The sequence below is a fragment of the Actinia tenebrosa genome, unplaced genomic scaffold (genome assembly GCF_029948245.1).
Source record: "Actinia tenebrosa isolate PJP-AT-01 unplaced genomic scaffold, QUT_ActTen_1.0 PGA_scaffold1__47_contigs__length_23844297, whole genome shotgun sequence".
NCBI lineage: Eukaryota > Metazoa > Cnidaria > Anthozoa > Actiniaria > Actiniidae > Actinia > Actinia tenebrosa.
The window spans coordinates 9045994-9071003 of record NW_028292578.1 but is presented as its reverse complement, the minus strand read 5'-3'; the positions used below and the strand labels follow the sequence as shown (position 1 = coordinate 9071003).

Below are 25010 nucleotides of genomic sequence, written 5' to 3'. Positions count from 1 at the left end.
TCCTTCCGCCTGATAAAAATTATTATCCAACCATTAGTGACATTGACAGTGATAGTGACATTGATAATGTACATTAGAAACGAAGTTTAGACCCGACAAAAAGTATGATTTCTTCTGAAATCTGTTATTTTCCTTCAGGGGACAAAGAGAATAAAGGATTTATGGAGACGCTTTTCAAAACCAACGACTTCCCACGTGGAGGAGAATGCGCCATAAATCCAAGCATTGGTTATGCAGTCAAGACCCCTTTCCGACTCAACTGTGCGGGATGGATAGACGAAGATCTGCCCATCACTTACCGAGTAACAATCGATTTCGAGATCGAAAGATTTATGTTTTCGGGTCGTGAATTAAACCAGCCGATTTATCTTCCTTATCACCATAGTCATAACACAAGCAGTCTGAATTTGAAAGTGTACATCATAGACAGATATGGAAATTATAATGTGACGACGGTCAGCGTTGAGGTAACCATGTTAATTATGGGAAGCTTACTCTTACCCTTCCCTAGTATCGTACTACGTCACTCGTAAGTGTCTCTTCCCCCCACACAATTGTTGCTCTATTTCAGATCACATGACCATTCCCACGTGGTTTGGCTTAATTTTTACCCATTTCAGATCACATGATCATTCCCACGTGGCTTGGCTTAATTTTTACCCATTTCAGATCACATGACCATTCCCACGTGGTTTGGTTTAATTTTTACCCATTTCAGATCACATGACCATTCCCACGTGGTTTGGCTTAATTTTTACCCATTTCAGATCACATGGCCATTCCCACGTGGCAATTAGAGTAACAGTCGACAAAGCCTTCATCAACCTTTTCTTCAAATAGTCGTATCATTAAAATTTATTTTCTTGTATTTAGATTCACACATTTGAGGACCCAATGGAAAGCATAAACAAAGTACTAAAACCAAACGGACCCCTACTAAATGAAATCTTAGGTGGAAATACACAGACAGCTTCACAGCTACTAAGCTCTGTTGCTTCAGTCTTAATTCATTCGGCAACAGAAGCAGGAAATGATACTGACCGCCTTAAAAACATAGCAGAGGTTAGTGTGTTATAGAGCAGTTGTTGTATGACTGAAAAAGACGGTGCCGTTTGCGTGCCTTGCTGCGACAGTGATGTTTTCTAGAACTTGATTGAGAGCTGATTTTTTTTTCACCCAATCTAATTGGTCTGGCAGTTCCGTGACATTGGCGTATCCATGTCCACTCATTGTTAATACCTTTTTTCGGGCATTTGATTGGATGAAGAGTAATTTTCTGTGACAGTTTACTGGGCTGGCGTATTCCTTGCTATGTCACGACCGTGTTGGTGCCGTGAGATTTTCACAGTCATACTAAAACTGTTCTAAATAGTGGATGTAACGGAAGTGCGTGTGAAAGAAACTCACGGAAGAGCCCCTTACCGAGACTGATATTTATGGAAGAAGAGCCACTCTATTTAACCACTGTAAATTCCCATTTGTTTGGATTCATTTTATTTATTTTAATGTCCGAAATGACAAAACGTATTGATAGTATTATTTGTTGTTTGGTTTCTTCAGAGATTAGAATACTTCATTGACATCGCGGCACAGATTCCTTCTCAGCTTCCAGAAGATGTCCTGGCAATCGCCGAAAGTTTGGTGGAGCTAACTGCCAAACCTGACTTGTTGTCTCATAATACCCTGGTGAGTTTAATTTACTTTATAATGATTCAATTTACTTTATAAAGAGAGCACAATCAATCCCTTACTAGGACTGTGAAAACGTCTATTTTTTGTGTCCCTTTCGGTTAGCTCAGTTGGCTGGGTATCGGTCTGTTGTGCGCGCGCACTCAGAGTCTTAAAATATCTGAGTAGAAGGTGCCGCCTTTGCTCTAAAATACATCTGCAAATGGTTAAACCGAACGATTCGACTGGATATTCAGTAATCTTGTTTGCAGTGAATAATCCTGCAGATATCGTCAACCAGCTCCGTGATTGTTCCGTGCCTTCATCTTCCAGACAAACAAAATGTAGTTGTTCCATACTATGATCAAATATCGCGTGACTGTAGAACCTAGTTTGCAGTTGCAAATATGCATTAAAAACATAGCTCAATTTGAGTCGTTTTTCAAATGCACTCCGTTACTCATGTCGCGCTTTTATTGGAAAAAAGTCAATATTGTTGCACAACATGTGAGTTGAGAGTTAATAAAAAAATAAAACACCTTATTTAAGTGTCAATGTATTTAGTTTATACAACCAATTGGGGACACTGAAATGAAACTGAAATGAAGAAATAATCAAAGAAACATAAAGCTGTATGTATAGAATATCTAACGCAGTAGTAGTGTGTGTGAGTGGCATTGGGCCAAAGTGGAAACCAGTAAACATATATTGAAATTGTATCCCACTGTAAAAAAAGTTATTTAAGTGCCGTGACCGTGACCGTGACCGTGACCGTAACCGTGACAAAGCCGTGTGGTTTACGATTTTGATTCGAAGAGCGTTATATTATTATTTTTTGTATTTAAGGGACAAGCAACAGTTGTATTCGATAAGATGCTAAATGTTTTGCTCGAAACAAAAAACTACGCAAACGTTGAGTTAATAGAAATGGCAAGCATGAACATCCTAGGTGGAATCGGTAAGAAATCTCTATACTATATGTATGTACTATTATAAGATGGTTTTGAGTGCATTACCATGGAAGTTCCCAAGAGTCACTCGTATTCACGGCTAGTATGAAAAAACTATACTTCGAAATGTCTATTGGGAAGAAACAGTTGTAACCGCCTATTATACAACACTTCTTATGCATCTGTGGCGGATTTAGGGGGGTTCATTGGGTGTAAATGAACCCCCCTCTTCCCCCCGCCGGCTGGTACCTTGGATTTTTTAAATAAATAAAAAAAAGTATGGTAGATCCGCTTTTTGAAAATTAGCACCTTCGCCCACAATAATCGGGCCTGGACTGGTGGATAGGTTATCCTTATCAAGAGCGCCCCTAGGCCAGTGATGTGCCTCATGGGAAAAATGATGATGCAAGAGAACGTTATTGTTGTGCCGAGATTTGCAAAAATGAACCCCCCCCCCTCTTAAAGTCCTGGATCCGCCACTGTGCATTCTGATTGGTTGTATTTTCAATGGTGTGGGATGAATAGATCTTATTGGACGGTGTAGGGTGCAGTACGAGTGGATATTGTTTGGAGTCTGCAGTATTTTGTCGAGTTTATCACATCGAACAAATCGATGTTTCCTTACCATTTATTATTATGACTAACTTGTTGCTTAATTCGTTTTTTCTCTGGTAATAGGTAGTATAATGATGAGTAGCTCCATGCATTTGAGTAAAAGTATGTCATCTGATAGTTCTGCAACTGGTTTTTCCACGGCCGAGGTAAATAGAGCTATGATATAACACGAACTTTGATTGATGATGACCTGAACTTCCATTCATGTTGGTTATATATCTTTCATTATACTCTTTTCGTAGGCAAAGAGAATTACAAGTTCCTTGTTAAGTTCTATGGATAAGATATTTAATCTTCTACGCGATAACCTTCTTGTGGGACAGAACTATACCGTAAGTTCAAGTACTTTTAACGTACCTCGAGGATATCAGTTTATGATGAAAAAGATACTGCTGCCGCTGCCACCATTGTCACTATCATCATTACTATAGCCATCGCCTTAAGAGACAAAAAAGCAGATGAGACGCGAGATATATATGCCTTGACCAAATGATTATTAAATCAAGGGTGGTTCCTTCACGTTTAGGGTCGCAGGTTTTATTTATTTCTGGACTCCACATCACGTGTGATTAGAAATTTGTCAGTAGGTTCGCTCTTTTGATTTTTCGTCTGTTTGTTTATTACTTGTTTTTACTTTGTCAATTATTTATTTCTTTACAGATGCTCGACACACCTTATTTAGCACTTCTGACTGGAATCAAGTCGGTTGGGGAACTCAATACAACGCCACTTGGGTTAAAAGACAGTTCGTTTAAACTCCCTGATATGCAGTCTGAACTCAACCTTTCTTCACAGTTTCAAACGATAGTAGAGGTATGCGTTTCTTATTTCATTACTAATGAGCAGGTGTGAAAGCCAAAGACTTCCTTTATGTCATGTGACTAATTAATGGGCTCCATCAATCAACCCATCCATGCATCCATCCATGCATCCATGCATCAATGCATCCATCCATCCATCCATCCATCCACCCACCCACCCATCCACCCACCCACACACCCACCCACCCACCCACCCATCCATCCATCCATCCATCCATCCATCCATCCCTCCCTCCCTCCCTCCGTCCGTCGGTCCGTCCGTCCGTCCGTCCGTCCATTCATTTATTCATTCAAACCATTTTGTTCACATTTTCCATTTTTCCCTCCTTTTGTTTATCTCTCACTCTTACTTTTTATTTCATTTTCGAATTTTTCTCTCTTTTTTTCTTTCGATACACAAAGCGTGATGCGAACGTCAATTATAATTATGATTCAATTTTCTTGATAGATGTTTTCTTCGAAATCAAACCCATTCCTTTGGACTCCGACTTCAAATGCGGTAGCTACTGACGTCATCAGCTTGGACTTAGGAAGCCAATCAGGAGAGTCTTTAAAAGTCGGGAATTTGACCCAAAAAATACAAGTTGTAATCAAAAACCACATCTCCGAGAGCAAAGCCGACACTCTTCGAGTGTATTCATCACAAGGACACGATGTTTCGACTCATAGAATGAATGTAACGACTAACGATTCTTCTATCCATGGATCGGTTCATCCAATCAACTGTTCTGTTCCCCTAACACTCACCATAAGGCGTAATGAATATGATTGTTCAAAGGATTATGACTATAATTGGACACTTCCAAGAAACGACATTCTAGTTGAGATAGATCCTTATTCGTTCTTTATATCGAACGTTGAACTCAATCGTACCGCCGCAGGTGTGTATTACATTTGTGTAAAACCGATGCTTGATGGTTACGTCAGGGAAAACTGTTCAGGACATCTTAATTACACAATATCTACTTTCTCTGGCTCATGCCGGTACTGGGATGGTGAAGACGATGCGTGGAAAGGAGACGGGTGCGAGGTAAGTGGCATAATAACCGTTCCGAGTTTGAGGTGAGAACTAGGTTGAGTCTACATTTCGGTGCATTGTGGGGCTGTTTTAGGAACGAAATAGCCGCCATCTTGGAATAAATAGCCGCCATCTTGGAACAAATACATCTTGGGAAATATGTCCCACAATGCACTGTATTGCCAACTCGAGCCAGTTTTTTTCTCAATCTCGGAACGGCTAATATCTCAGTTGGCTCTAACAACCATCTTTTAAATAGGTGCATAATTTGTATAGGAAATCGCACGATCTCGAGTACAATTCGGAATTTATAGGTACGAGTAATGTTTTGCTGGAAAGTTTTCAAAATGGGACAAGCCTTTTAGGTCCAATTTGAGAACTTTCAAATCATCATGATTATCTATAAATTCCGAATTGTACGAGAACATTGTGCGATATTTTGTTTATAATACACAAAATTGAGGAATTTAATTGGGACTCTACAGAGTACAATTTGGGATTTAATTGTGCTCCTCTTGTCCAATCAGAATCAAATAATTTTGTTGAGTGTATTATAAATACCATTTATTAATATACCAGGTTGATGAGCACACATCCCCAGCCGCGACGTACTGTATTTGTGATCACTTGACATCGTTTGGTGGTGGTATGTTTGTAGCGCCAAACCCAATAGACTTTGGTAAAGCATTAGCTGGGTTCTCAGACCTTGCTAGCAATCCTACAGTCTTCGCAGTCATCATATCTATTTTTGCCCTGTACTTGATTGCTGTCATCTTTGCTAGAAGAGCTGACTTAAAAGATATACGAAAGGTAAGAAATTTCCTCGTATATAAATTCTTTAATCCCTTTGCAATAAGGACAGGATGATCAGATTTATTAGGGAGAGAGAAGGTGACTTGGGTTTGATAATGAGGGGAAAGGTCAAGGTCAGCATTGAATTTTGAAACGTTTCAAGAATTAGAGAAGCACATGGATAAAATATTAAAAAGAGATTTTTTTCCAGGCAGAGGTTACCAAACTTCCTGGTAACGACCAGCGCGATACTTTTTCCTACGAAATTACAGTTTACACAGGACTAAATCAAAACGCTGGTACAACCGCTGAAGTGTATTTACGATTGATTGGCTCTCTTGGAGACAGCGAGCCAAGGTTACTGAAGGACCCAGAAGTACCTCGATTCAAAAGGGGAGCGATAGATAAATTTTTGTTGACTTCACCTCAGTCGTTAGGCAGTCTTAAAGAGATCCATATTTGGCACAATAATGCTGGCAAATCCCCTGGATGGTTCTTTTTCCGCATGCAAGTACGAGACTGTCAGACACAGAGGAAATGGTGGTTTGTGGGGAATAGATGGTTGGCTGTGGATGAAGACGATGGAATGGTTGAAAGAAGAATCAAGGTAAGCAAAAGTAGATTATAGATAAGTTTTCTCTGTTGTCACTTTGCACTTGTCTGTCCCATACTCCTCAAACCACTAGCTTCAGGGTGCAAAAGTCCATCCAGCTGGCTTACTTTATGATAAAACCAACTGAACAAAGCCTTCAGCAGTCAATTTCACACTTTCGCGCAAAAAAAAACAAACAAAAAAAACAAAAAAAAAACAAACCTGGTACTATTGCTCTTTTAAATGTCAGACAACGAATTCATTAATACCTAGTCACGCCAGATAGAGCAGTTTCGTGACCAAGCATTCCAATTGGATGAGCAGTTGTGACGCCTTCGAGGAGCAGAAACTTTGCTCACTGCTATAATTTAGCCACAAAGATTTGTTGTACTTGTACCGTTTCCATGTCTTTTTGTCCACACTCATAAGAACTGCTTAATGTTAGGATTACTAAGCACAGTCGAGATCTAATGTCACGCACATATTAAAAATACTCTGAAAACAGTTGGTTGATGTAAAGATTGTTAACCTGTTCACTAAAGCCACCCAGAGCGAGTTAACACATTAGAAGATCTGCATTTTTTCAAATGTTGGATGCTTTAGGATTACGTCACGCACAGTCGAATCCTAATATCACGCACATATCCACGAAAATTCTGAAAACAGTTGGTTCATTTAAAGCGTGTTTACTTAATTTTCACTACAGCCACCTAAAGCGAGTTATCACAATAAATCATTTTCAAATGTTGGATGCTTTAGGATTACGTCACGCACAGTCGAGTCCTAATGTCACGCACATATCCACGAAAATTCTGAAAACAGTTGGTTCATTTAAAGGGTGTTTACTTGTTCAACAGACAGCCACCCGGAGTGAGTTAACACAATTTAACATCCTTTTCATCAACGCAACACGAAGAAACCTATTTGATGGCCATCTCTGGCTGTCAGTCTACACAAGGCCAGTTCAAAGCACCTTTACACGTGTACAACGTCTATCCTGTTGCCTTTCTCTTCTCTTTAGCACAATGCTATCCAATGCAATGTTCTTTGAAATTGGTGGAGGTGCACAAGATACCACTATCAAACTAGGTCCCATACAGTTAAGCTGGAGCCTGATTATAATAGGAATTCAAAGTAGTATCGTAGTGATGCCTGTAAACGTCTTACTGGTAACTATATTCCGTAAACTCGCCCCTAAAAAACAAAAATCTAAGGAATACAAAGAAGACGCTCAGAGAGAGCCCAGTAACGTCGAGAAAGGCCTAGAATCAGAACAAGATGAAAAAGAGGAAATGGAAGAACACAAGGATAACACTAAAGAGGATTCTTCGAACACGAAAAAGAAAACGTTGCTGTTTCCGTATTGGTGTATATATATCGCATATATACTATGTTTCATCAGCTGTGTTACCTGTGCTTTTTTTACACTATTGTACGGGTTTACTTTTGGAAAAGAAAAATCAGAGAAATGGCTGTCTGTTATGGCCATCTCGTTTTTCCAGTCAGTCGTCGTTATTCAACCATTCAAAGTCTTCCTTCTTGGCCTGTTTTTTGCTCTTATAATAAAGGATCCAAATAAGGAAGAAGAAGACTTGGACGCCGACTACGAGCAAGGAGAAGAAAGTTTTAAAGGTACTACCTTGCATAATTTAAAAACCATAACTAGCAGGGGAAGCAACTGTATACATTTTGCTGCATAATTATTGCACAGTTGTCATCTATCGGGCATTTAAATAAGCCCTTGTTTTCCGTTGTTTCTTATCTTTTTGTAAGATACAATGATGATGCAATAAAACATTAAGATGGTGGCAGCGGTGTGACACTTTACTCTAGCCCAGTTCGTACAGACTTTAAAGCAATATTGCACTTTATACGAAGTACTAATTTGTTATATTCTAATTCTAAACAGACTCATCATTGACAAAAGAAAACTACGCAAAGAAAATGGCTTTGTACAGTAAGCCACTAAAGAAACAGCAATTAGAAAGAGCAAGAGCTCTTAGATTAAAAGAAAAGCAGATGTTAGCCATCATTCGTGAAATTGTTCTACACTTTTTGGTGGTCATCATCGTTCTGTTCGTGGGTCACGGTAGCCATGACAACAAGAGTTTCTCTTATAGCAAGAGAGCCATTGACATACTTACCGATGGCATTCCAGCTTTCACACAGGTACGCCGGGGCTTTAAGCGATAGAATGTTTATTCTTTATCCTGTGGGGTGAGATTTGTACTATCATTGTTACCATCTACAGCTTTTGTTATTTTATCATTACTGGTATCAATCAACTGAATGCATATAGTGATTCTCAGTCAAGGGTTAACCCTGACCGTCATAAGGCACATTTTGAAAACTTGCCACTCAGCTGATGACAGTTTTATACGAGACCGCACATAACGTCCCATGGATGGCAGCTCATATTTTATTTGACACTGCTCATTAATACAGTATTGCTTTTATCTCTTGTTCCAGGTACATAATGATCATAACTTCTGGGACTGGACCATAACCCAACTGATACCAAACTTGTACCCTGTAGATGACCTCATAGGATACCCATATATGGATATCATGCATAATAAAAAGACTTCTAACATGGTTGGTGTAGGGCGATTACGTCAGCTCAGGAACAAAAAACGTAAGCATTATTAAACAACAGCAGTGAAAAGCGTTTGCGCATGCGTGAACTTCATTCTACTAAATTAAGTGAGTCTGCGCAATAGCGCAGCGCACTGATTCTAAAAATAGCTTAAAGATTCGGACAAACATTGCATTCTGTTTAACCGCTACGAGGATTATACGAACCGATTTTATTATTTTCATTTAAAGTTACAATAATAACCCATGTAAACTAAGATCAACTGCGATCGACTGTGAAAATTTGAATATGAAGAATATCCGACATCTTGCAGTTCTTAACCATTCACCGAATATGCAGACTATTGTTAGCAAGCTCCCGTACTCCCTGCAGAACAAATGGCGTGATCAAGTTATTGCATATATTTGGAAATCTTGATTTGAGAATCTTAATTACTGCTTTTGAAAGAGCCCCCGATAAAAGTCTTTGAATTTCAAAATACCCTCCAATTGGTGTTTACTCACTGACTACCATGTGCTTTCCGCCAGAAAGAATTCTATCGTTGGGGATTCAGCTGATAATCATTTCGCACAAGACAGGAACTCAAGTCTAGTGAAATTAGGCAATTAGATATTCCGAGGTTGAAGGAAAACTGGGTCGAGTTTGCATTGCAGTGCATTTTGGGGTGCTTTTAGAGGACGAAATATGCCCCCTAAAACAGCCCCACAATGCATCGCAACTCGGCCAAGTTTTATCCCAAACCTCAGAATGGCTACGTACGTACTCACTCACACACTGTCATACATGCGCAGCTAAAATGTACGATGGAGTTTGATACTTATTGAAAATCTTTATGTTATTCAATAGATACTTGCAAAGTTCCATTGATATTCACGGGAAAGTTTGAGGACTGTACAGAAGACTATTCATGGTCAAATGAAGAAACAAATAATTTTATTCCTGGATGGAGACCTCTCACTAATACATCCCTAATAATAGAGGAAATAAAGAAAACTCCTTGGGATTACACCAGTGCTTGGGAGATCAAAAGTTTCCCGTATTTTGGTAAGATGACAACTTATCAAGGTGGTGGTTATATAATGGAGCTTGGGCCAACAAACGACACAGCGTTCCAAACTGTCCATGAGTTATCCAGAAATAACTGGATTGATCAATATACTCGAGCCATTTTCACAGAAATTAATATCTACAATGTTGACGTTAATCTTCTTTGTGTCATTACTTTGCTCTACGAGTTTCTACCCAGTGGCAATGGAATCCCTTCCATCAATGTGCAAACGATCAAGCTCTATCGCTATCTGAGCAGCGTCGCTAAGGCTGTAATGGGCTTCGAGGTTATATTCATTTTCCTGGTATTTTACTGGATTTACAGGGATTGTAAGAAAATAGCGAGGGAAGGAAAACAGTATTGGAAAGGTTTCTGGAATGTGTTTGACTCGCTCGTTACGTCCCTTTCAATCTGTTCAGTTGGAATCTACATCGCACGTCTAGTGTTCATCAACAAAGCAATTAATCAGTTCCACTACGACCGACACAAATATGTCAGCTTTCAGTACGTCGTTCTGTTAAACGAAGTTTTGAACTTTTTGACGGCTTGTGTTGTGATGCTGTGTAGTCTCAAGTTCCTTCGTCTGCTGCGCTTCAATAGAAAGATCTCGATGCTTTCTGACACTCTTCGATATGCATCAAAAATGATCTTAAGCTTCTTTGTCATGATCTTCATTGTCATTTTTGCTTTCTGTTCAATGACAAACCTGATATTTGGATCTGTTCTTGAAGAATATCGTACCTTGATTCGATCCATGGTTTCGTTATTCAGCATGATGATGGGTGATTTCCACTTCCAGGACCTAAATGATGCGCATCGTATTATTGGGCCGATCATGTTCTTTTTCTTCATGGTCATAGTACAGTTTATACTTGTTAACATGTTCATTGGTATCCTCAGCGACAGTTTCAACATGGTCAGGACAGACGCTGCCGCGCAGTCCAATGAATATGAAATAGTCGATTTCATGGTAAGGAAAATGAGTTCTTTAATTGGACTGAGTAACGTTGCTATCAAGCCTGATTATACATGGCCCAAGACATCCCTGGAGATACAAGTCGAAACAATAGACGAAAAGACCGATGTGATAATGGAATACATGAGAAATTTTTCTGATGAGGATCTTCGTACAGCATTATGGTTCGAGTCGAGCAAGTTCACAGACAAGAAAGACAAGATTATCTTATTTGCCCTCGGCATGCAAACGCGGGACTTCGAGAATGATGACTTATTTGACGTTATTCCTGTTTTGTTAACAAAGTTGGACAAAATAAACAAGGAGGACCTCTTAAAGATGTCAAAGAAAGACAACCTTTCTGTCATGGATTTGTCCAGCAAGTATAACTCTCATAATTCACTATATCTTTCCTCTGTTGCCTTTGACATTCCTGACAATGACGACTCCTCTTCCATGTCAGACGGCGATAGTGACGATGAAGACGACCAGAGTTTTTCTGAAATACATGTTGAAAAACGAGGGGATAAACTCCAAGAGGATTGCAAATCTGAAGAGAATGGTCGTTCTGATTCACAAGAAAGGAGAAAAAGCATCCTCAAGAAGGCTAGTTTTTAACCTGTGAAAGAAGACTTGCAGTGCTGAAATATTTACCACCAGTTATAAAACAGACATATATACATAAGTATTGAGTATAACCGTTGGGTATCGGGTATTCGGTATAAGTATTGGGTATGTTGCTCGATTACTTACCAGCTGACTGTATGCAATTCCGCCTACATCATTGGTATCATCAACTGAATAATCGTATCATTATTACTATATATACACACGCTCTATTGTCTTTAAACAAATATTTCAAGTCGAGGCATTTGGGTCAATTTGCAGTGAAACATATAGAAACTGGCCCAAATGTAACACGTTTTTTTTGTTGTTTTTTTCCCTTAAAAGGCAATAGACTGCAAGTCTGATATCTGATATTATTTCTTATGACTACTTACACAATACACCAAGGTACGTTTTCTGCTCGTTTTCTTCTATTATATATATTTTATCACTTGGGCTTAACCACACGAGAGGGCAAAGAGGACAGGAGCTACTTACACGTAGATATTGGGACCGTAACCTATCCTCGTGGTCACCTCTGCACCATGTAATCACCATGCTTGGTGGGACTGGCTTCCATAGAAGCGAGAAGAGGACACGAGGTTCCTTACAAGATCCAACTCCTTCTTACACGTAGATATTGGGTCCGTAACCTATCCTCGCGATCACCTCTGCACCATAATCACCATGCTTAGTAAAACTGCATATTTTACAATGAGTGACAAAAGCTCCATTGCTGGCTGTCTAGACAGTTTTAATTTTTCTTAAGAGGAAACTTTTATATCTCTCTATCCCTTTGTCACTCCCTTCCCACCTTTTTCATCAGTGCTTTTTCGCGCTCTTTTTCTACAAGGCTGGGCCGGAAAGGCAAACATTTATTTATTTACTTCGTAATTAAGTACCGTGACACAAGAATTTAATTGGCTAAAAATATGTGATTACACTTCGAGGGGTTCATGGCAGCCATGTTGTAAAATACATTGTAATTTCCTCCTTTTGGAATAAAAAATCTCTTGTCCTGCCGCATCGTGCCTGTATAACTTACAACATAACTACCATAAACCTATTGATAACAGTGTATTATAATATTACTGAAAGGATTACCCTCTTAAAAGAAAGGCACCTATCTATCTAAAACAAGAAATCATTTGTTAATTTATAATTTATTAAAATGTCAATCAACTTTGCATGCGAGAAATAAAGAGGTTATTAAATTGCAAAAAGACTAAGTTGACTTCTTCTTCTTCTTCTTCTTTCCCTTAGATGTCTATTGTGTTATAATCAAATCCAACTAGTGGTCTATCATCAATACTGTGTTCTGATTGGATAAGCTACTACTAGGCTATAAATTATAGTAGCGAAAAGTGCCAACTTTGAAAAACCAAAACATTACTTTTAACTTTGATTCAAAACTTGTTTGCCGGACTAGTTGGATTTGACTAAATTTGATTAAAAAATTAGTCCTCTCGCTCTCATGGCCTATTAACTCGTACAACCCATTCGGGCTCAAGGACTAATTACTAAATGAAACTGGAATAAAAATTCGATAGCATTTACTTGCGTCCTTCCTGAAGAAGTGATAACTAAAGGTGTTTTTTTTCCTTCCTACTTTAGCGTGGTTCTCACTAGCGACGCAAGGATATGAACATACGTAACGAAACAACAAAGCGCAGATAGCCTTTCATGGCTGGCTGACCCATCACATTTGGATAGAAATACTCTATCTGCGCCGACACTAGAGAAAAACGTTTGCGCATGCGTGCATTTCAGCAAGTTTTCTAAGAATTTTGAAGAGTATCTCAAAGTATACAAAAAATTTCGCGAGTATACTTTTTTCAGACCAAGATACTGTATTAATAAACACAATATAAAAGAATTAGCCTTAAGTTTCAAGCATGGACACTAAGTGTTGGCATTTTGAGAAGTCAAATTTATCAGTCATGTTTGAAAGTCAAATTTACAAATACTTTGACTAATTTACATACGGATTCAGAGCATGCGCAGACGTTTTTCACTCGTGTCATCTGCGCCTATGTAAATAAAAAAAAAGGATTATAAGATAAACAAAAATAAAGCATCTGTCTTGGGTGTAACGTTTAACCACTTCAGACCAAATAGTATTCTCTTGGGAACAATATTTTTTGTTCGCTGTGTCTCTATCCACATTAAGACATCACAGTTCTCAAAGTTACCAGTGAATAAAGAGATAATACTCAAGGTAATGACCCGTGATCTTAAATTGGTCTAGCAATTTAACTGCAACTTTAAGCGATGAATGCAATATTATAATATAGATCAAAATGGAGGAATCCACGTTCAGCAAGGAAATAGCCTATACTAAAAAGCGCAAACACAGGGACATGGGGAGATCCCATAGACCTTAAATAAAAGTCATGTATGTGTCTTTTTTAATAAGTTTTTTTCTTTAAGTGGGTTCCTTGTGTATGTTATGTATACTGAAACACCAAAACATCTCACTTGTAGGTTTTTCTTGTTAGCCTTTCATTAAATCAAATATCCTTATGAAAGAGTTCTACCCATCAGACAGATCTTTGCAACCTGTCTCGCAAGTTTGGTGCCATGCAAGTAGTAAAAAGGGTGTTACATTCGAAATTTTGACCGCAATCGTTACAAAAAGGAAAACTCGGCCTACTTCGTCAACGATTGCTAGAACCTGCGACGAAATTTAACGAATATTAAACACTATTTCTAGTAACTCGTTTACGCGGCTCACGTTACGATATAAGAAACATTACCTAGTAATACTGTGAAACAACCCACCGATACCTTTGGAAGATATTCGAGACGAAAATAGTTTTTTTGAAATAAATGTGTAAGATGTAAACCATTGAATTAATCTCGTATATAGAGCTGTTTGTGTCGTGCTGAAATTACTCGAAATGACTAGTACTCGCTCGAAAAAAGTTTACACCAACTTTTGTGAGAAGAAATATTCAGTAGATGTGTGCTAATTCGCCTTTTATAGGTGACTACTGATCAATAGACGCTATTTCCGGTCTCCTTTGGAATATTACTATTCGAAAAGTTTTCATTAGAAGTGTGTACTGACAATAGAGTATGACGGACAGTGTTTACCCTCCAATGTTAATAACACCCAAGAAATAGTACATTCCATGGATGATACCACATAACGGGCAGTATTTGCCCTTCACTGAAACTTGTTAATAGCTAGGAGTTACGAAATTCATTTACTTGGCTATTAATACCAAGCATTTCCAGTAGTGTTGTACGAGTGCTATTTTATATAATATTTATAACAACGATGTAGTATATTCAACGATGATGTCGTCTTTTCCATGATCGAGCCATCATTGACATACATTCCACATTGAAATGTAGCGACAGTTTTCAAGGACTGTATTGGAGATGTTTCTGTGTCGATACGGTCTTATTTCTTCTTGTTATTTTGATACCTTCTGTTGCTACCGTTTCCAGTTTTCAAGAACTGTATTGGAGATGTTTCGCTGCCGATACGGTCTTATCCCTTCTTGTTCAGTTAAAACCATCTTTTGCTAAAGTGTGCGATCATCAGGAAATAATTTTTCCTTTATTAAAATTGCAGGTGATAATAAATGTGTCTTGTCGCTTTTCCTGACAAAAACGCTTTCCTTCTCTTTAGCGTGCGTTTTTCGTTGCTCAGAACATTCAAATAGATATATGAGTGCTTTGTCTCAGCAATTTTAACAGCGATTGATAATATCCAACTCGACGCACGGGTTTGGTTATGATTGACAGTGGAAAGACATGCACTCGAAATATTGCGCCTTTGTCCTTGGAACTTGAGCTAAAATCGATAAAGTAAGTGATCTCACTAGTCTTACACCGCCAATAATTGAATGAGAGGGGAAAAACTGTCTGGAAGAGTACAACTCTACAACGCCTTTGTCCTTTAAATCCGTGAGCTAAAGTGGAACTGGTCTGGATCCTCATAAATAGCTCCTATTAGAAGACTATTTATAACCGGCTATCAAAATGAAGTGATTCATCTTCTCTCTTTGAAGACCATGCAGTAGAAGTTTATAAAAGTCACATATTATGAAGGACTAAAGTTTCCCTATGTTGCACCAAGCACACAAGGGATAAGCAAAAACCTAATACATGTCATTTCTATCAAACAGATGAGAGTACTTCATCTGTGTGAAGGTAACTGTCTCTCTTTTCCATTTTTGCTTTCCACGTTCCAACAGCCTTATGAAGCTCTTCGGTTAGTTTTCTCTCCATTTCATCTAATGTAGTGTTTTCGTTCATAAAAGGAGGTCTTGCGTTGTTCAATGTCAATCGATCTCCTTTCCTTGAACCTAGATTGACAGAAAGAAAGGGAATATAAAGAGCAAATCGCTAATGTTGGGTATCTAAATCGCGCTTTTGCCACCCAGGTAGCATTCACAAGACCAAACTTGTTGCACGCAACCGAGAGAGTTGGACAAGTGGTGCAAGTGTGTTTAAGAGAGGATGGTCAGTATATTTTTATTCTGATTCCTCCTAACCTCCCCCCCCTCTTAATGCTGAATTTCTACTTGACTTTTCATTCCATTAACTCGTTAACTTTTTTGAGGTTGACTGGATAGGAACTCTAAAATGAAATTCCTTAATTTCAATGTAGTAATAATGACAATGTCATATAATCTCATTAACAATCTATTGTTTGTTATTTACAGACCCTCCTTCTATCTTCTATCACTTAATACCAACCTCGACGAAAAATAAAAGGACATCCAGATGTTTTGTATCTGATTATTTCGTATATGAAGCCAAGGATAAGGACAAAGCCAACCACGCCCAAACACGTGTAGAGAGTACGGACAAACAACTCGCTTTCAGGATCAAACACGCTCTGAGACGACTGAGATCCCTCTCTGACACCGCTCTAAAGAGATAGGAGAATAGAATCATGCACGAGAAGGATAAGAGATATCAGGTACGTGCTATATATTGAAAAGTTTTCAATGCAGTTTTAATCATTATTGTTTATAAAGCCGGCTGCGCATATGCAGAAGGAATCAGCACGCTCTAAGAAGAAGCACATTTAATTTTTGATTAAAAAACTCGTGTTTTTCAGAAAACCGCATACGCATGCGCATAAGGGGTTACTATCAATTTGAACCAATTAGAGCGCGCGTAGCGAGTTGACTTTATAATAACTTACCGCTATAGGCTTTCTCATCGTTAGTTCAACTATTTCATAGACAAGAGATTCTTGGGCATATCGGAAGTTTTTCATACAGGCTGCTAAGTTGCTGTCATTGACATGTGCTCCATATTCCATGCTTTCCTGGTGTATGATTTCTTGTACTTTATACTTGGAGTCTGGCAGACGCTCCTTGTAATTCGATATAACATAACTATCCAGCAAAGCACCTTTACGAGAAAAAAAATGGAAAAGAAAAAAAAAAAAAAAAGAAAAAAAAAAACTTAATTAGAGGTTTAACGAATCAAACAGATTGATAATCATCATCATCATCTTCATTTCAAGAGGGTGACACGCGACAGTTGCCAAATTAAACTGATGACCTGTCGCCCTATTTTTAACGTCTCTGAATAAGACGGGACCTACATCTTATTAAGTGGTTATCCGAGTCACAGTGTTACCGGTCTAACCATTTGCAGATTTTTTTAATAGCAAAGGCAGCACCTTCTACTCAGACATTTTAACTCCCTGAGTGTTGGTCCGGCCGAGGCTTGAACCCACGACCTCCCACGCGATAGTGATGACATTGCAACTAAGATCATTCAGAGGAACAGTATTTATAGACTTACCATCTACTGTATTAGATTCCAAGGCTTCTATTAGTTCTTCAAAGTCTCTGCACCCTGTTATTTTGAAAATTAAATTAAAGAGGGTAATTCGAAATCATTAATGGGTGGATGTATGTCTGAGGGGGTAGGTGGGTGGATGAATGGGTTCTGGATGGTTCGTTGGGTAGTTGAGTGGGCGGAAGGATGGGTAGGTGGGTGAATGGATAGATAGATGAATGGTTGGTATATGGGTGGGTAGGTACTTATGTGTTTCTGAGGTGTGTGTGGGTTGATAAATGGAAGATCTTAATTTTTACTTACGTTGAACATCAGCTTGTTGCTGAAATCCATTAATGGCTTCGATAGAGTACAGCAATGCGGCGACCTAATATAACCAGCACATTGATAGATTATAAAAATGTTGATAATAGAATAGCACCTGTACTATATACCCTGATTTTGCATCTTGGGTTACTCGCTGTTGGCCTAAATAAACTACCCCTCCCTCTCCTCCTCTTGAACACGAATATCTACCCCCGTGTGTAACGAAGTTTGTACTTATTTAAATATCTGTGTCCCTTTCACAGCAAATCAGTTTCAAGCCGTGGAAGTAGGTGTGGTGACTGTGATGGATTAAAAGCGAATATCCAAGAGGAGCACTTAAAAGAAAAGAGAGAGAGAGAAGGCACTAGCGGAAGACACGACCATGGCCAACAGATATGTTGGTAAGTACAACTAAATTTCATACAGAAGCAAGACACCCACTTCATGTCACGTACCTTGGATCCTGGAAGGCTTATTTTGTTTTCAAGTGATACAGTAGTCAGAGAGGTAGTCAGTGTGGCAGTGAATATTGATATAATACAGATTCCGATCAAGATCCAGATCACTGCAAAGGCTCGACCTTGTAGAGATTTAGGTGACCGATCGCCATACCTATACAAAAAAAAAGCAAATTTTCTCAAAATTTCAGAGAATTCCTTAGCTTAGATCTTGTGTTCGTGGCGCAGCAGTCATGTTGTATAAATTAGACAGTAAGCTTTGTCCTCCTAAGTGATCTTGCATCGAAGGTTCTTTGTTATCATAGAAAACCGGTAATATACCATCAATTATGTCGAATCTTCTTGTCAGCGGACTTTCCACTAGACCCATAAGGTCGCAAGAGACTATCTTAATCGTAATTTTTAACGTACCAAAGACAGATTCGTTAGATCACCTAACCTGGACGATAGTTGAATGTATGATTGAATATCATTATTTTTTATCAAGTAAAAAGGTGTTAATTTACTCCCATTCAGACGGTATTGCTTACTTTGAAATTCGCCAGCCAATCGGAATTTATTATATTTTGCGCAAACACCAAACAGATATTTACCCGACAGTTGTCATAGAAACAAATGCCCACCAGAAACCTTCACTAGCACCCTTAGTAAAGGAACGCGGAAATTCGTTCGGATTCTTTCTTGTATCCTGAAAAAAAGGAAAGATTAATGCTAAGAAAATCAACGATAATACGTTGTTTACAAAGTATATCATCTAGTATTTACCAGGACCCAGGCAATAACTCCGGCCAATACAGACAGCAAAAGCGTGAGAACGAGTACTGGCCAAGCACCAAAGACAGCACCAAGGAGCTGCATAGAATAGTCTTTTTCTATCCGATCTCTCCGAACGACGAACGCCACACCCGTATGAGGAAGCATGGGTACCACGTTCTTCTGTGAACGAAGGCCAGTTTCTTTGAAGTTAACAAGTACTGGCATCTTAACATCGTATTCTAAGCCAACATCTCCAATGTCATACTGGTATTCTTTGATGTGTTTGACTTCTCCACAATCGTCATTTTGAAAACCACAGCACTGAGATAGCATAGTCATCAGAAGATCTAAAAATAACACCATCACGTGTTCAATATAAAATTTTAAAACTGAAGGATGTTTGACCCTGACTTTCAAAATCTGTTGCTTTTTCTTTAGAAAATTACGTGCTAGCATTCATTGGTTTAAAAAAAAAAAAAAAAAAAACAGAAAAGAAAAGGTTTCGTGCGCTGCTAATGTACCGACTTTCACCGCTCTGGTCGTTGGTTTCGGCCCTCTTCACACGTCATGGGATAGAACTGCTTCTTGGTTCCCCCACGGTATGCTTTCTCTGGATTCTCTAGTTATATATCCCAGCTAAAACTAACCTCTAAATTCGATCCTAGAATTCTATCCGGCACGAAACGCTTAGGTCATGGTGACTCAAGAAATCAAGGTGACTTATAAACTCCTGCGTTATCGACGTAAGTTAAATTTCTTCTTTTACTCGCGCCAGAAATTTTGAAATCAAGAGTTTATACGAATCTCCCATAAAAATTACTAGTCAGAATAGGACGCAGATGAAATCAATAGTCAGCATCTAATTTAGCGAAAAAGGCATAATGACTCGTATCTTTGTCGAACTTTCGAGTACTTTAAAGTACGGCTCAATCCTCGCTACGAAGTCAGGTCCGTAAACCGCCCATCTTTTGTCTTTCCTATTTCCTTAACGAATCAATTAGATTAGGAAAACCACAGGAAAACTTACGAAAGAGAAGCCCTTCGGTGTTGTTGTTGATTATCTGGACATACGGTGATCTTGATAATGACTCTTGCCATAAGATCTTGAGACAGCCAGGGCAAGTACCACTGCTACTGGAACACACTGAATTTGTTTTATTTCTACACTCGTCAAGTGAAAAAACCAGTTGAGGGATGAAACAGCACGTGAATAGTAGAAGGGGTAGAGTACATGTTGACCAGGGCATCATTATAACATGGATTATTCACAAACTCTGAAATGAAAAAAGAGTATGAACCAAACAATAAATAAAGGGAAAAAAGAGGCTATAAAATAAACTAATGGAAGTCAAAAAAAAAAAAAAAAAAAAAAAGAAACTTTAAATACTGTGCAAATAAGTCTGAAACTAAAATGACGTTTCGTCTTTTTTCGGAGTGAAAGACGACGAAGGCCTACTAACATTCGAGACGTCAGTATTATTACAAACTTTTTTACACGATGATTAAGTTTCCTTCTTATTCGCTGAAGTAGTAATCACTAGTCATAAAAATGGATCAGCAGAGTGAAACTAGAAATCAAACAGGAACAGAACAACATTAGGTTAAGAAATAAAATGATTAAAAAAAAGCGAATATACTAATAAATACATAAATGACAAGCCAAAAATAGAGCAAGAAATGAATAGATATTGATTATTGATTATTGATATTGAGAACAGAAATCCGGTATTACAAGATTAACAAGGCAGTATACTCGAAGTATTATGAAGTGGAGTGTAAAAAATAAAAAAAATAAAAACAAATAAAAAACCTAATTTTAAAATTATAAATTATAACTAAATAGTCGACTGAAATATAAATCGGGTAATGGGAGAAATGCATATCGAAAACCATCGCTAAATAAGAAAATACAGACTACCTGCACAATGTTTCTAGAATTGCTGATTAGAAAAATCTAAATCAGCGTCAATTGATGATCAAATCTTGAAGCGTAGGCATAATAAATCAACTTTGTCACTTATGAGAGAAAAACTACCATCTGTTGACATCTCCAGATTAGTTTATCAAACCCAGTAACATTTCCATCTATATAGCAGTCATCGTACTGTAGTGCTGTAGTTTTGGCATTAAAAAGATTTAAAGGCCAATCTGACTAGTCTGTAGGCTCTTCGTCTGTCTGAACGACGAGTCTACTTACGTAGAACGATTCAAATTGAATAATTACTGAATCGGTAACTAATATGTGGTGAACCAAAACTGCACCGATTCCCTGTATAGAACAAAATCGCTTTGTATTGAAGTCAAGTACATACGGCTAGCAAGTCAGACTTCTCAACCGACTTACATATATAGTGTTGGTGTGCTTGTAATTAGCTCAGTTGTTAGTCTTATTATAACTGATGATGTCCTAGAAGATTGGGCCTTAATAGAAAAGCCTTTTTTCCGAGAGCATATAGAACTACTGTGAAAAACTGAGTTGTTTTCCCAAGAAAACAGCAAGGCGCAAACCAACTCAATTAGTATTCCCCCAATTAATCATATGCAGAAAAATAAGCTTGTATTTTGGTATTCATTGCATTGATAGCAATATGCTGGTTCAAAAATACTGTTTCTTGTTAATTATTTTCTTGTAGAGTTTACTAGGAATCAATGTGATGAGAGAATTTATGTTATTATAAAACCACAATATAACTAGTATTCCACCTGCTACTGAATATCTGATTATATATCACGTAAATATCGATAAGTTTATATTACTTGTTTAAATGTTTAAACCTGAGGTACCTGGGGAAAGACAAACACTGAAGTTTAAAATCGTTACTTTGAAAAAAATAAATGGTAAAGGAAAGTAAAAGTCTTTCATGAAACTTAACACTTGCATATCGTTTACAATCTCTATTCAATTTTCTCGACCTAAAAAACGAATCGCTTTTTGTCTAATCTTTTTATCAGTAGATTTAATTGGCTATTTATCTCCAGAAAACTTAACGTTTTGAAAGGCATTAAGGTACTGATAGATTCGAATCATTCGTTTGCCAGAGCTGCTGCTGTTTCATCGTTACCAAGACGGCGATAAGATCTGACCACTGTACACCTGTCAGCTTGGCTTGATTCCCGTCCGTGCCATGGATTAGCCTTTTAGTGTTATATTTAAGTATAAAAAACATGAATAAGACATGACAGTAAATATTGCACCACTAATAAACATACATCTAGTAGCGTATTCATAGGATAAGACTATACGACATCAAAATACCTGGAGCCGGCGAGGAAATTAAGCCATCTCATTCCACACGCAATTTATTAGATTTGTATTCGAAACTGAACGTTATTGAAACCGGTCTGAGCTAGAGCTGTCTTTGTTTAAGAGAGAGGAAGATAGAAAGCTGGGATAATCATATGAATCTGCACAGGAAAAATCATGAAAAATAAAATGAATACTTCGTGCGTAAAGTCTTTAGCGGTCACTTGAGGATGTGAGCGCCGTCTAGTGGTAAAATGGACCCTTGTCTTCAATGGCGGAATTTCTATGTTTCCTAATTGCCTGCTTACAGTTGTGAAAGCCTTCTATAAATACCTCTTATAGATGAATAAAGAATTGAAGTCTTGGAGGCGTGCATCAAAGAACCTGAAAGGATACACTCTTCGGCATGTCGTTTGCCCAACCTTCGCAATAGGACAACTACAACTGGTTCTATCGAGCCAATTAGCGTTGTCTAGAGCATTAAGACCTTGCATATAAAGTCGAACTCATTAACAAGTAAAAAAACTTGTTTCCCAATGCAAACGTAACTATACGTATTTAAGAGTAATGTGTTTTAATTGGTTGGTAAACTTTCTATTGTTTTATTTAAATACTAAAACAAACTGAGGGGATAACCAAACCACTTGAGAACGTCTTTCTGTTGGCTGGTTCATAAAAGCCTGGCTGTTTATGTGAGGTGTGGGGTTTTTCTTGTAATTCTAATCGTGTTTTCCCAACATGGTGAGATCTCCTATACAATATCATTAATATTTAGAAACCGCAAGTAGAATAATACATACCTGTCAGTATTACTAAAACGAATTTTTTAAAGTGCTATTCTCTAAACTGTTTTTGTTATTTATTGTTTATAAACAGCCTTAAGCCTTTTGCTAAGAAAAAGACCTTTTTTGAACATTTTCCATATAATCTTCAGTTTGATCCAGAATACTAAAAAGCATTTCTCAAGTCTATCTTGCGCATGCGCCAGAACGTAATATATTTTTAAACTTTCTAGTGATAAAGGCATTTCATGTTTAGTATGAAGAGCTAAAGTCAGTTAAATTACTCACTTGGTGTAAAAACATTGAAAAAATTTACTAGAAGATCTAGCATCAAGATCTAGCAAGTAAAACATGTATATTTTTAAAAGTAGTGTAACATACTATTTCTTATTGTAAAGCGCCATGAATTTTGATATGTGCGCTATATAAGTTCCATTATTATTATTATTAAGAAAGTATTTTAAAAAAGCGACAACCTGGGGAGACTTTTGCAAAGGTGCTTGGGATAGCTTAGAAATATAATGATGTCGATCAAACACTTTTGCTGAATATCCCGTTTTTTCCCCCCATTTCAGATTCATCTATGCTATCCATAATCTCATAATAGCCTTCTTCGCGTCCATGATTATCCAGCCATCTTATAGCCCTCAAGGCAATTAAAATAACTGTTTCGTGAAAGAAAAAACAGGGCCGGCACGTTAATCAATAGCCTTAGCAGTTATTACTATTTTTATACGGATTAGAAATTAATCTCGAAAACAATGAGCATTAAAAGTTTTGTCGCTTATCATTTAAATTATTAATGAAGATAAGCTCTTCTCCTGGCCGAGACCATTTGCTGAGCACACAAACAAAAATCAATAGCCAAATGTCCTACACACAGCAATAGCTCAGAACAAAGTATTATGATGATGTTCGAAATTCAAGTCAAAATTCGATATTATTTTAAGTTTTATTGCTAGATTAGTTTACTTTTGTTAGGCGGGATTGGTTTTGTTTGTTTTGAAGTGTTTTTTAGTGATTGTTTCCTTAATCCCTGTTTTGATAAAATTGTCAGGAGTGTCGTTTCACTTTAAGCCTGCCTTGTGCGAAAAATAAGAATTGTTTCAAAAATGAAAAAATCATTTGTCAACAAAATACTACAAGTTTTAAAATCAGAATTCCCTAGGTTTTTTTCTTCTTACGTCTTTATATGACTACTTTTTCTTCTTGCGTCTTTATATAGTACCAAAATCCTTATTGTAGTTCCTTTTGTTTGTTCAATTAGCTCTAATTAGTACGAAAAATTCTACGATAGTGTAGGATATATACCAAGGAGGTTCTGGTAGAAATAGCTAAGAGATAGATAGAGGTACGAAAACTTGTACGATAGTGTAGGATATATACCAAGGAGGTTCTGGTAGAAATAGCTAAGAGATAGATAGAGGTACGAAAACTTCTACGATAGTGTAGGATATATACCAAGGAGGTTCTGGTAGAAATAGCTAAGAGATAGATAGAGGCACGAAAACTTCTACGATAGTAACCTACTGAAAACTATCAAAGTGGTGAAAAAAATCCATTTATAAAATCAGTCCAATAAACGTGAGCTACAGACCAGTTTAAGAATATTCTCAAAGTGTTAAATACCTGGTGTGTTGATACTTGCTATCCCTGTTTATGTAGGAACACTTGTGATTCAAATATAGTTATTCTACTATTGTTTTCGGTGCGTCGTATATACCTGTATTGGTGTGTTGATATTGGCTAGCCTTGTTTATGATGTAGGAACATTGTGATTCAAATATACTTCTATTCTATTGTTTTCAGTGTGTTTTCACTTTCAGCTTCACATATCAGTGTTCCTATATCTTGCAATTCAGCTGGGATTCCGCACCCGTTTTTACCTAATGTCATACGATTGTTTCAAATCCATATAAACTTGAAAATGATCGTTAATCACTGCCAACTATTGATGTTACTGATGTTAGAGTTTCCCGATAGCTAAACGTGAATGACTTCATCTAACACTTATACGCATTGTTCTTA

At 37.7% G+C, this 25010-nt stretch overlaps 2 protein-coding genes across 7 annotated transcripts in view; one reads left to right on the top strand and one right to left on the bottom strand.

Annotated features, from left to right (window-relative positions):
* LOC116303236 (polycystin-1) overlaps positions 1-12424 on the top strand; it is a 28305-nt gene extending 15881 nt beyond the window's left edge. The window contains exons 7-20 of the mRNA XM_089032435.1: positions 139-467; positions 874-1062; positions 1561-1686; positions 2515-2626; positions 3297-3379; positions 3476-3565; positions 3894-4046; positions 4503-5084; positions 5652-5882; positions 6076-6471; positions 7314-8088; positions 8366-8625; positions 8926-9091; positions 9899-12424. Of these exons, the coding sequence (XP_088888561.1) occupies positions 139-467; positions 874-1062; positions 1561-1686; positions 2515-2626; positions 3297-3379; positions 3476-3565; positions 3894-4046; positions 4503-5084; positions 5652-5882; positions 6076-6471; positions 7314-8088; positions 8366-8625; positions 8926-9091; positions 9899-11673 (5267 nt within the window). The 3' untranslated portion in view covers positions 11674-12424. The remainder of the gene's footprint in view (positions 1-138; positions 468-873; positions 1063-1560; positions 1687-2514; positions 2627-3296; positions 3380-3475; positions 3566-3893; positions 4047-4502; positions 5085-5651; positions 5883-6075; positions 6472-7313; positions 8089-8365; positions 8626-8925; positions 9092-9898) is intronic.
* A 101-nt stretch (positions 12425-12525) lies between these two features.
* The window catches only part of LOC116303241 (uncharacterized), a 42085-nt gene continuing 29600 nt past the window's right edge, over positions 12526-25010 (bottom strand). For 5 of the 6 annotated variants that reach the window (XM_031712745.2, XM_031712743.2, XM_031712744.2 and 2 more), the window contains exons 3-11: positions 19984-20230; positions 18966-19303; positions 18794-18888; positions 18198-18354; positions 17740-17803; positions 17440-17493; positions 16829-17040; positions 16375-16549; positions 12526-15980 (exon numbers count right to left, since the gene is read on the bottom strand). In XM_031712745.2, coding sequence (XP_031568605.1) covers positions 15793-15980; positions 16375-16549; positions 16829-17040; positions 17440-17493; positions 17740-17803; positions 18198-18354; positions 18794-18888; positions 18966-19303; positions 19984-20206 — 1506 coding nt within the window. In that variant the 5' untranslated portion in view covers positions 20207-20230 and the 3' untranslated portion in view covers positions 12526-15792. Of the gene's footprint in view, positions 15981-16374; positions 16550-16828; positions 17041-17439; positions 17494-17739; positions 17804-18197; positions 18355-18793; positions 18889-18965; positions 19304-19983; positions 20231-22533; positions 22667-25010 lie in introns of those variants that run through there. The other variant, XM_031712748.2, reaches the window with a different exon arrangement.